This window comes from Brassica oleracea, chromosome C9 (genome assembly GCF_000695525.1).
Source record: "Brassica oleracea var. oleracea cultivar TO1000 chromosome C9, BOL, whole genome shotgun sequence".
Classification (NCBI taxonomy): domain Eukaryota; kingdom Viridiplantae; phylum Streptophyta; class Magnoliopsida; order Brassicales; family Brassicaceae; genus Brassica; species Brassica oleracea.
In genome coordinates this window covers 28,765,980-28,777,563 of record NC_027756.1, presented here as the reverse complement: position 1 = coordinate 28,777,563, position 11,584 = coordinate 28,765,980, and the positions used below count along the sequence as shown (strand labels likewise).

Sequence of the window (11,584 nt, the reverse complement as noted above, 5' to 3'; positions counted from 1 at the left end):
GTCATCGCTGGACAATCTCTACGAACATGCAAGATCGTTTTGATCCCTCCTTTACAGACCTAACACACATTAGTCCCACTAAGGTGTCGTCTATATATCTCTGCATTAGTCATGATTGCCTGATTTCCAACTAGCCAGAAGAACATTCATACTCTCTCTGAGGCCACCACATGCCACATACTTCTAAAAAATCTCTCCATATGTGGCATTGGCGTATCATCTCGTGTGATCAGGTTATAAGCAGACTTTACTGTAAACTTTCCATTTGGTGTTTCTCCCGAAGCCAAACGGTCCTGCACTTCAGAAACAGTATCTATCACCACAACCGCAAGTTCAAGCCGTATATCGCCTGTGACAAAAGGAGAAATTCTCGTTAGATCCCAACCTCCGCCTTCCACCCATAACTCTCTCGCGGTTATATTTTCATATTCGTCTGGAAGGTCCGCAATAGCAATCGCCATAAGTGATTGACCTGAAAGCCACCTATCCGTCCAAAATTTGATTCCTCTTCCATTGCCAATGACCCAAGTGTGACCCTTAGCCACCACTTCCCTGATCCCCATTGCTATACTCCTCCAAGTAGACAGAACCTTCTTGCCCACTATCATCCAAGCTAGATCATGAATGTCCCCCACTGAATACTTACTGCGCAGCACCCTAGCCCATAAACTCTCCTTATCATGCAACAGACGCCATCCCACTTTAGCTATTAAAGATTTATTCATCTCTCTCGACACTCTGATTCCCAGACCACCTTCAGCTTTTGGTCTACAGATTTTAACCCAAGAGACCAAATGTTGTCCACTTCCCCACACAAAGCTTCTTGATAAGCTATCCAGTTTCTCAAGTGTGCTAACATGCAGGTATATCGTGCTCATCGAATGCACCTGTATTGATGATAACACTGTCTTAGTTAGAGTTACCCTTCCTGCAAGGCTTAGAGTTTGCTTCTTCCAACTTGCTAATCGTGAAGTCACTTTCTCAAAGACCTCCCCAAACGTATCTTTATTTATTCTCTTTTGTAGAATCGGCATCCCCAAGTATTTTCCCAGGTCTCTTGTTGATACAACGCACTCGCCCGACTTAATGACTTATTAGATGATTAAGTGATTTAGTAAATTTGCTACTATGATTATAAATAGAACATTTTATCCCTGAGATTTAGAATTTTATTTTTTGTTTACTAAAAGGTTCCACTAAAGTATCTTAAAATCATTAGGGTTTCAAATAATTCTAAAATAACAATGTTAATAACACTATATTTGATATAATTTCTGAAAATTAAAATTGGAATAACAGTAAATTCGTCATTTTAATGTGTTTCACTTCAAATTTTAGATTGTATACTTCCCTTAGTTACTTACACACTTTTGTATAAATTTTGACCTATTTTAACATTATTATTTATACATAAATAAGTTAGGTAACCATAAATATTCAACATATCCCTTCTCAAATTCCAATAAAACACACACAATAGATAAATCTCCTTATTTAATTCGCTTATGTTTTTAGCTTTCCTTAGATTGTATACACCTTCCTTTAATTACTTACACACTTTTGTGTAAATTTTAACCTATTTTGACATTTTTATTTATACATTATTAATTTAGCTAACCATAAAGATTCAATAACCCCTTTTCAAATTTCAAATAACAAAATATTAGAGAAATTTCTTTGAAGAATTACTTTTTTTGTGCAACCTTCTAATATTTAAATAACAAACTATTAGAGATCAGAATATTGAAGTGCTCAAAAATTTCAAAGCAATTTGTGTACATGGTTAGCAAAAAGAAACAGAATATTTATCTATTTATTAAAGTGAAAAATTTATATATTATTCGAAATTGAATCCGGTTAACAAATTTCAAAGCAATAGATCGCCACAGTCATCTAGAAATGACTAAAAAGATTCTCTAAAACAAAATTTAAAGGGACGATGTATACAATGTCGAATAATATTAGCCATAAAATAAAAAGAAAATTACAAAGAAACAAAAAATCGAGAGTTATATGGAAATCTAAAGGCGGTTAAGACCTAATCCTCCGGACATTTTTTTTATAAAATGAAAATTTCAGAGAAAAGATTCGGACATTGACACATTGTGAGTAGCAAGAAATGGAATGATTCGTTGATTCCCTCTCCAAAATCCTTTTTTTATATTTATTTTATTTATTAAAGTGAAAAAGGCTGAGACGAAAGTGGCGATCATTGGATAACCGCCTCTTCTCCCTCTCTTCTGAGAAAAAAAAAAAAGAAAGGAAAACAAATTCTGCTCTCAGGCAGAGTATAAAAGCCACGTGATTCGTTCTACGTTTGACTCATATCATCACAGATCATTCTTTCTTCAAATTCTTTTTTTTTTTTCAAAATTAGGGTTATTGTGTGTTTTTGGGGGTAAGCTCTAAGCTCCACCACCACATTTTTTTTTTTTTATTTTGACCTGAATCTAATCAATCGCTTACTTGATTCTTCTCCAAACGGGTTTCTTTCCGACACCCAGATTCACCTTACGGATTCGTTGCTGTTCTGTCTCAATTTTCCGCTGCTGTAGGTATGATTAGATTGGCTTCTCGGTTAAAGACTTTGGTGAATGGATGTTGCAGATTTTTTGAAATCTATTGCAAATGTTTCTCTTGATCTATTGAATTAAAAGAGCATCTAATCTAATGATGTTTGTTAATGTTATTATTTATTTATTTATTTGGGGATTGTATAGCATAAGAGTCGCAGGTTGCTTATTCTAGTAAGTTTGTTCTTTGGCTTATTTACTTCTCCTCTGACCAAAGTGTATTTGTACATCTTTGTGTGATTTCTTGAAGTGTTTTCACTGTTTCTTTTGATGGTATATCATATATGTGAGTTTGCTTCATACTATTAATACGATAAACTGAGGAAATTAATTAAACAGCTTCAGGTTGTTTCTGTGTTGATTACATCTCTGGCTAACATTTTTTTAATGCTTTATGATGGTGTTAGCTTAGTTTGCTTATGTTTGATGGGTGGATTTACAGATGCGCTTGTAATGCTTCTAGTATCAGTGATCATTTTTTAAAAAAATTCAGGGATCAAGCAAGGGTTCTTATGAATCAATCAGACAGCAGTCTAGATTATCCTCCTATTTGATATTTTTATACCATCTAATCATTTTCTGTAATGTGTGGCACTTGTTTGTCCATGGATACTGGATCATTACTGTGGTTAATGTATTCTTCTTCATTTTCTTTTTGTTTCATTAGGCACAAGGTTTTGTATGCTGAACTAGACCCCGGAAACCCAAAGTTGTGTTGTTTTGTATGGGCTCTGACAAGCACTCTGCTCGTTTATTGAATACCCTCAAAATGGAGAGGGTCAGGACGATTCTAACCCACACTTACCCTTACCCCCATGAGCATTCTCGCCATGCTATCATCGCTGTTTTTCTCGGTTGCCTATTCTTTATTTCCTCGGATAACATGCACACCCTCATAGAAAAGTTTTCAGTCAAGTGGTGGTTAATGTATGGCTGCTTGCTCGGATTCTTCTACTTCTTTTCTTCTCCTTTTATTGGGAAGACTATCAGACCAAACTATTCAAACTTCAGTCGATGGTAAGCATCTCTTCATTTCATTATGTCTTCCTAAAATATTTTACATTAATATTCAGTCTTTAAAGTTCTTAATTCTTTTTTTTTTTTAGGTACATTGCCTGGATTTTAGTTGCAGCTCTGTATCATCTTCCTAATTTTCAGTCCATGGGTTTGGATTTGAGGATGAATTTGTCCTTGTTTTTGACGATTTACATATCATCAATAGTCTTCCTTGTTGTCTTCCACATCATTTTTCTTGCCCTTTGGTATGTTGGCCTTGTTTCTCGCGTGGCTGGAAGACGCCCAGAGATTTTAACCATTCTTCAAAACTGCACCGTAAGTAGTCCACCATGGGAGAGTCTTACACATTAAGCCCACTTATTTGCCTAGCTTAAAATACATAAAAGTTTACTGTCTTCATGTCTTTCATCTGTTCAGGTTCTTAGCATGGCTTGCTGTATCTTTTACAGCCATTGTGGTAACCGAGCTATTCTTAGGGACAAAACTCCTGGAAGACAGCAGCATTCTAGCTTGTTTTCCTTCTGGAAAAGAGAACATCGGAACAATACCTGGATTGCACGGTTCATTCGTATGAATGAGCTGAAAGACCAAGTGTGCTCGTCATGGTTTGCTCCAGTTGGATCCGCTAGTGATTATCCACTGTTGTCCAAATGGTTCATTTACGGAGAGGTATCTCTTTTTGAAACCCTTCAGTGAGCTGTGATTATGTTTTATTTGTCCACCCTTTGATTTTTTGGTCTTGTTCCTATCTTGATACTTTCAGATTGCGTGTAATGGATCATGTCCTGATTCATCTAGCGAAATTTCTCCCATATACTCGTTGTGGGCCACATTTATTGGTCTTTACATTGCCAATTATGTAGTGGAGAGATCAACAGGGTAAGTTGCATCTCTCTATATGAACAGATTTGGTCTTACATTCAAATGGCATCTTTAATCTAAAACTTTTGTTACGCTGTTTCAGGTGGGCTCTGACACACCCTCTTTCAGTCGAGAAATGTGAGAAGTTGAAGAAGGAACAAATGAAACCAAATTTCTTAGATATGGTTCCTTGGTATTCAGGGTACGTAAATGCCAAACGAGCATTTCCCTTTTCTGCTTACCATTGTTTTTATTGAGGAGAGTAAACGATGAAAGAAAGACAATTGACCAGGTGCTGACTTGTCTAATTATATATTTCAGAACATCGGCTGATTTGTTTAAAACAGTGTTTGACCTCCTCGTATCAGTGACGGTCTTTGTTGGTCGCTTTGACATGCGGATGCTGCAGGTATGGTTCTTTTTGTTTATGAGTTATATGATCAATCTTTCTCTGGCCAGACATCTGTTGTAATGTTTTTGATTATTTCCTTTTTGAAAAATCTTTAGGCAGCAATGACCAAATCTTGTGATGAAACCAAGAGGGAAGAACTTTTATATGACCACCTTGCTAACAAGGAAGACTTTTGGTTTGATTTCATGGCGGATACCGGTGACGGTGGGAACTCATCATATGCTGTTGCCAAACTTCTCGCTCAGCCTAATCTCGAAGTTGTATTGGGTGATGAATATCGACCTTTACCTCGGGGTAATGTACTGCTTATTGGAGGAGACCTTGCGTAAGTGATTTACATATTGTCTGTAGTCTTTACATATTCTCTAGCTTCCGATTGTAACCGTGGATGTCTTTCAATGATATGCCCCCAGATACCCCAACCCATCAGCGTTTACATATGAGAAGCGTCTCTTTTGTCCTTTTGAGTATGCGCTCCAGCCTCCCCATTGGTATAAAAATGACTCTATTGCTGTTGACAAACCTGAGTTACCGGAGGGAGTGAAAGATCTAAAGGATTATGATGGTCCTCAATGTTTTCTCATCCCTGGAAACCACGGTGAGTTCTAGGTCTCACCATCATTTTACCTTTGAAATAAGTTGTTTCACATACTTTTGTTTCTTCTTCCACTGCCTCTGACCATAGAGTTGTTGTTTATTGTATCACAGACTGGTTTGACGGACTCAATACATTCATGAGGTATATATGCCATAAGAGTTGGTTAGGTGGCTGGTTTATGCCCCAGAAGAAAAGCTATTTTGCCCTGCAGCTACCTGAGGGATGGTGGGTGTTTGGTTTGGATCTTGCTCTTCATGGTGATATTGATGTCGACCAGTTTAAATTTTTCTCTGAATTGGCCAAGGAGAAGGTAATTTTGCATATCATATTTCCCTACGCTTTATAGATTTGTTGACACTATGTTATATTTTCGTTCCTACTCTAGTTCTACTCTTTAGTTTCTAAAGTAATCTTTAAAAGTGGTTTAGGCTTTATATTCTAGTGGCGTAGTGTTTTCATATTACACAATTTTCAGTATGTTTCTTAAGTAGAATAAATATTTTCTCATTCAGGTTAAGGAGGATGATGCAGTGATCATTATAACGCATGAACCCAGCTGGCTTCTTGATTGGTATTGGAGCAGCGATACAGGGAAGAACGTGAGGCATCTGATCTGCGACGTTTTGAAACACAGATGTAAACTTAGAATGGCAGGGGACTTGCATCACTATATGCGACATTCATGTGCTCAGTCAGATGGACCTGCCCACGTCCAACATCTTCTTGTAAATGGCTGTGGAGGAGCTTTTCTGCATCCCACCCATGTGTTCAGCAAATTTTCAAAGTTCTATGGGTCTTCGTATGTAAGCAAGGCTGCCTACCCTTCTTTTCACGATTCAAGCAAGGTAATCTTTTCTTTCTACAGGCTCTTTCACTAACTTGCCATGCATCCTGATGTTATATGGTGTTTTCTGCTGTTGGCAGATTGCTTTGGGAAATATTTTGAAGTTCCGGAAAAAGAACTGGCAGTTTGATATCATTGGTGGCATTATATACTTTATCTTGGTCTTTTCATTGTTCCCTCAGGTGCGTTTTAAGCTTTGATTGTCTTATTTAAACAGTGCACAGCATCCAGTTATAGAAGCTGAGCTGGTGTTTTATATGGTATAGCTGTTTTTTATTGCTATTCTCATTTCTTCTCGTTTATCATTTTGTTTCAGTGTAAGCTAGCCCACATCTTACGAGGCGATTCGTTTCCTGGTCACCTGGAGAGTTTCTTAGGCACAGTTTGGAGCGCATTTGTATACGTGATGGAACAGTCTTACGTGTCTTTTACTGGTGTACTGGTTTTGCTGATCTCTGCAATCATATTCGTCCCTTCAAAATTATCTCGGAAGAGAAGGGTGATGATTGGAGTTCTTCATGTTGCTGCCCACCTGATGGCAGCTCTGATTCTCATGTTGATGTTGGAACTAGGCATAGAAATCTGTGTTCAGCACAACCTCCTTGCTAACTCTGGTCAGTTTCTATTCCATTACAATGTCATCGAGGCCAATGGATAACAAGTGACTCAGTGAATTTGTCTGTGATTCAGCCATTGATTAATTTTGTGACACTTTTGTTCCCACAGGGTATCATACATTGTATCAGTGGTACAAATCAGTGGAAAGCGAGCATTTCCCGGACCCTACTGGCCTTCGAGTCCGTATCGAACAATGGACGTTTGGCCTTTATCCCGCATGCATCAAGTATCTTATGTCAGCATTTGATGTTCCTGAGGTAATTACTGTGCTGTGTTTTTGTGTCTATTTCGATAAAACGACTGACCTGAGTGGGTTAACATCAGGTGATGGCGGTTACCCGGAACAACATTTGTAAAGAAGGAATGGAATCTCTCTCTCGAAGCGGAGCTGTTATTTATTATGCTTCTGTCTTCCTTTACTTCTGGGTCTTTTCAACACCTGTGGTGTCTTTGGTGTTTGGAAGCTACTTGTATATCTGCATCAACTGGCTCCACATTCACTTCGATGAAGCTTTCTCTTCACTCCGCATTGCTAATTACAAATCTTTCACTCGTTTCCACATCAAAAAGAATAAAGACATTGAAGTATTCACTCTAGCCGTTGATAAGGTAAGAAAAGAATACTCTACAGTTGCTACAAAACTGGTAGTGCTGATACTAAAATGTTTATCATGAACCAATCGTTATGGATCTTGTCATTGCTTGTTGTTGATTGAGCAGTAGTTTAATGAATCTTTATGGAACTTTAATTGTGTATATGATATGAGTGTAGGTGCCAAAAGACTGGAAGCTGGACAAAGATTGGGATGCAGAGCCGAAACAGAGTGGGGTGATGAGCCATAAGAGAAAGTTTCCAAGCAAATGGTGTGCATCATCAGCGCAACAAGACCCTGTTGCTACCGTGAAAGTTGTGGATCGTTTCGTTATTTATAGATCACAGAATCAAAACGGAGTGTGTTAGGTATGGATCAATACTTCACTGATCCTTGGCTATTGTTTCCCTACCATTTTGTATAAATTTAGTAATGTAATGTATGTAGTAGTAGCTCTGCTTCTTGTTTGCGTTACTCTACTCATAGTAAGATCAGTTGGCTAATATATAAAAAGGAATGATTTATTGTGTTTTGAGTTTTTAAGTTACAAAGACTGGCACAACAATCTCTATTACGCTACAGAATAAGTTTGGCACTCTTCTCTCTCAATCATACAACAATGAGTATGACTTTAATTAAACCTTATGTTACTCTCAAGAGCCTTCCTAATATTACAGAACAAGGGAGACAAAAAATAGCGTGGATGGCTCGATAAGCGATAACAAGGTCCTGTGTTTGGGCATGTTTATGAAGAAGGTGCGTATTCTTGGATGGCTGTTGCTAACTTATCCCTAGCCTCTGCTGTCTTTGTCCTTATCAGAAAGGTTCTAGGTGTTACTTTCTCGTTGGAATCCTCCTGCTGCAGGTAGATAAAATCAACGAAACTACAAAACCACCATGAAAGCACTAAAGAAAAAGCTTCTAATTTGTTTACCGATGAATGGAATATTGCAACAAGTGCGTTCTTCTGTGTGCTAGTCTTGATTCCAGTGTATAGTAGAGCATTCAGAAGCAGTTTCCCAACCTGGCAGAATGAAAAGGTTTAGAATCTGTAAACCAAGTTGTATGTGAAGTGTTTGTGTGGAACAGAATCATACATCGTTTCTGACAATAATTGTGGGCTTAGATTCTTTTGTCCCCTTGTCGACGCCTTCTTTGCATTTTATGTAGAGATTCCCCGTTCCTTTATCTTTCCATGCACCTTTATCTGTTGGGTCATTTGACTACATAATACACAAAGTTACAACAAGTTACTACAGCAAGATTAGAACATCAATGTCAGTAAAATAGAGAGACATGAAACTACTTCACAACCACTATAACACCTAATAAGACTTCGAGTAAGAATAGTAATTAGGAAAAAAAAACATTTCCATCTCTAACAACCTTAATGGTTTCATTCGTGTTGGCTATATACATTTATGAACAACAGCAAAGTATTTGGAACAGTATATTGAGAAAGGGGAAAGATAACATCCAAGTTTCAGATAACACATACCTTGACATAGAGTTTGCATTTAACTTCATGAACCACAGTAACTCCCTTCTCTTCGGTTTTTTTGACAGATGGGCTGCTCGGTTGAGGTGGTTCATCTTCTGCAGAGTCAAAAGAATCCAATCTTTACACGCCCATTACGCCTTTGGTTTTTGTAACAATAGATATTTAAATATTGGTTTTAAATCAGTATTACAGTGGTCAAAAAACTTACCAGCCTCTGCATCATCTGGAGAATCTCGCTTTGCAGGTATGGACACTGGAGTAACTAAAGAAAGTAGAGGTTAGGTCACTGATATCAAAGTAATGACAAGTCCCATAAAATGCATTTTGGTAATGGGAAGTAGATACCTCCAGATGAAAAAGGGTTTTGGTTATTAGAAAATGAGAAAGAAGGTTGGCTATTAGAGATCCCTCCTGCTTGAGTGCTAGAAAATAGGCTAGGTGGGCTGCTCTTGGCTAAACCAAACTGGCCACTGCTAAAAGATCCAGTTTGGCTATTGGATGCTAAACCAAATGGACTGCTGGAGAATACTCCAGGCTGGCTTGAAAACGAACCAGACTGATGACTAGTGGAAAAACTGGAAGATTGATTGGTTAAGAAGAGCCCAGGCTGATTGTTTGAAGTAAACAAGCTGGTATTTGAAACTGGTTTAACGTCGCTATTCTTGACTTCAGCCATTGGTTTCTTCTCTGGTCCACGAGATTCTGGGGATGCATTCTCACCCTTTCCTTTATTTTCTTTTAGCCAGTTGACAACATCTTTGAACTTTTCCTGTAAGAGAGAGATGGGCATGGAGTAGATACATGTATGAGCTAAAGAAGTATTTACCACAAAGAAAAAAGCAAAGAAACTCAAAGAGTTAGCCAATGTATCCTTATGGACATCTAAAACAGAAGACATAGCAGAATTAGAGAATGTGATTAGAGAATATAACCAGAATGTTGGAAGCATGGGTAATGTAGTCATTCATCCCATCTTCCCAAAGTTCATCAGGATGATTCTTCAGCTGTATTTGCACCCAACTGTTTTCACATTGAAGCAAACAAAATAGATAAAAGCATGTTTCAAAAAAAAAAACTATATAGAAGACCCAAAAGTAGAGAAAGTAATGGTATCTCAAGCACATAAGTGTTCACCTTACAAATTGGTTATTAAGAGCTTTCACATGCTTCCTAGCTAACTCAGCCCTCTGTTTATCCAATGATGCGGCCGGCGATAACGAACTCTGGGTACCAAACAAGGATCCTTCCACTGGTTTTGCATTCTTAAACTGCAGATCCTCTTTCAAAATTAGCTCTCAAGTAAAGCAAAACAAAGCAGGTCTCCAGTGATGAGGGCAATTTGAAACTCAAAATCGAAAAACTGTAAAAGTACAATGAGCCCCCCACGACTAAAAGGTGCCGACTTTATTCATCATCATCCAAAATAGAACTAATCATCAAGGAAAGTTTCGATTTTTCATATCCTAAACCCAGAAACAGGGGAATCCACTCAATACTGGATCTTAACGAGATTCAATCGAGGAAAAACTCACTGGGGATTGGTTGGGTTCGGAAACAGCGGCGCGTTTGAGTCCCCTCATGATTGATTGATTGATTGATTGATTCAGTCAGTCGCGGCGGCGGAATGAGAATCGGAGAAAACCAAAAGGAGGGGCAGCTGCTGCTTTAATGGACGAACTTTTATTTAGGGTTTTTTATTATTGTGCCTTTCTTCACAAAAATTAAAAAAACAATTGTAAAACTAAAAAAACTTGAGTTATTTACAGTTAAAGAGTTTTTATATCACTCAAAAAGAAACTTTCAGCTACTAAGATAGTTTATCTCAACTAAAATGAAACTAGAAATGAGTTTTTCAACTAGTGGGACCCATCATTATCTCTTTTCTTTTTAATCTTTTTAATCTTTTTCTTTCAGCTACTAAGGTAGTTTATCTCAACTAAAATGAAACCAGAAGTAAGTTTTTCAACTAGTGGGACCCATCATTATCTCTTTCCTTTTTAATCTTTTTCTTCCATCGTTGTTTCTTTTTCTTTTCTAGCTAAAAATTATCTATCAATCTTTCCAAACAAGAAGAAGAAAAGACACGAAGATCTCAAAATACTTCAGATCCGTTATAATCTACACCGTCAAAAGTCCTAAATTCCTGCGTTCTTCCGTTTCAATCAAGCTCTGCCATGAATTTCATCCATCGCCAATCTCCGCACCAGAGACTCTTTTGAAGTTTCGACCAAAGCTCTAGTCTTTTTGGGCCAACGAAACTAGCATCGCATCAGACTCTTTCATACCTTTTTCCGACGTCATGGCATCACATCTCGCCGTCACGGCTCCGCCAGAACAAGTTCGAGAGCACCAATGGCTATTTTATGTTTTTTGCGCGTTTGGTCCTTTAGGATTCACATAATTGCGTTTTGACCCCAATCTTTTAATTGTGCGGATGTCTACTCGAATTGATTCTCTAACTTCTTGATTGTTCATTTCAGCCTTTCATCATAACTACATGAATGGTCTTTTATCTTTTGCTTGCTTTCATTTTTTCTCCATATTGTCAAAATAAACAATTGTGTTTT

At 37.7% G+C, this 11,584-nt stretch overlaps 2 protein-coding genes across 4 annotated transcripts; one reads left to right on the top strand and one right to left on the bottom strand.

Annotated features, from left to right (window-relative positions):
• Nucleotides 1–2,197: 2,197 nt before the first annotated feature.
• On the top strand, nucleotides 2,198–8,066 carry LOC106318299. The gene is made up of 17 exons (XM_013756210.1): nucleotides 2,198–2,398; nucleotides 2,505–2,555; nucleotides 3,241–3,590; nucleotides 3,680–3,905; nucleotides 4,008–4,259; nucleotides 4,354–4,469; nucleotides 4,555–4,653; nucleotides 4,773–4,860; nucleotides 4,959–5,188; nucleotides 5,277–5,461; nucleotides 5,572–5,771; nucleotides 5,974–6,306; nucleotides 6,386–6,487; nucleotides 6,622–6,919; nucleotides 7,032–7,180; nucleotides 7,248–7,532; nucleotides 7,696–8,066. Exons 3-17 carry the CDS (start codon nucleotides 3,298–3,300, stop codon nucleotides 7,882–7,884), a joined length of 3,045 nt encoding a protein of 1,014 aa, XP_013611664.1. The 5' UTR covers nucleotides 2,198–2,398; nucleotides 2,505–2,555; nucleotides 3,241–3,297; the 3' UTR covers nucleotides 7,885–8,066.
• Nucleotides 8,022–10,718, bottom strand: LOC106318300. 3 transcript variants are annotated; one of them, XM_013756213.1, is made up of 9 exons: nucleotides 10,550–10,718; nucleotides 10,152–10,285; nucleotides 9,950–10,037; nucleotides 9,363–9,786; nucleotides 9,226–9,270; nucleotides 9,015–9,112; nucleotides 8,614–8,739; nucleotides 8,451–8,540; nucleotides 8,022–8,375 (listed from the first exon to the last, which is right to left on the bottom strand). In XM_013756213.1, the coding sequence occupies exons 1-9, from the start codon at nucleotides 10,595–10,597 to the stop codon at nucleotides 8,262–8,264; spliced, it is 1,167 nt and encodes a 388-aa protein (XP_013611667.1). In that variant the 5' UTR covers nucleotides 10,598–10,718; the 3' UTR covers nucleotides 8,022–8,261. The 3 variants fall into 3 exon arrangements, with proteins under 3 accessions (XP_013611667.1, XP_013611666.1, XP_013611665.1); XM_013756212.1 differs by having other exon boundaries at nucleotides 8,022–8,372; nucleotides 9,226–9,279; nucleotides 10,550–10,717; XM_013756211.1 differs by having other exon boundaries at nucleotides 9,226–9,279; nucleotides 10,550–10,716.
• Between the last annotated feature and the right edge of the window lie 866 nt (nucleotides 10,719–11,584).

What these genes read in the sequence shown, in the direction of transcription:
- LOC106318299 (XM_013756210.1), top strand. Translation starts at nt 3,298, where the DNA reads ATGGGCTCTGACAAGCACTCTGCTCGTTTATTGAATACCCTCAAAATG. An exon ending in TCTCATCCCTGGAAACCACG is followed by an intron (nt 5,462 to 5,571) that starts GTGAGTTCTAGG and finishes ATTGTATCACAG; the next exon opens with ACTGGTTTGACGGACTCAAT. An exon ending in TCACTCTAGCCGTTGATAAG is followed by an intron (nt 7,533 to 7,695) that starts GTAAGAAAAGAA and finishes ATATGAGTGTAG; the next exon opens with GTGCCAAAAGACTGGAAGCT.
- LOC106318300 (XM_013756211.1), bottom strand. Translation starts at nt 10,597, where the DNA reads ATGAGGGGACTCAAACGCGCCGCTGTTTCCGAACCCAACCAATCCCCA. An exon ending in CCCATGCTTCCAACATTCTG is followed by an intron (nt 9,787 to 9,949) that starts GTTATATTCTCT and finishes TCTCTCTTACAG; the next exon opens with GAAAAGTTCAAAGATGTTGT. An exon ending in TTGCAATATTCCATTCATCG is followed by an intron (nt 8,376 to 8,450) that starts GTAAACAAATTA and finishes ATCTACCTGCAG; the next exon opens with CAGGAGGATTCCAACGAGAA.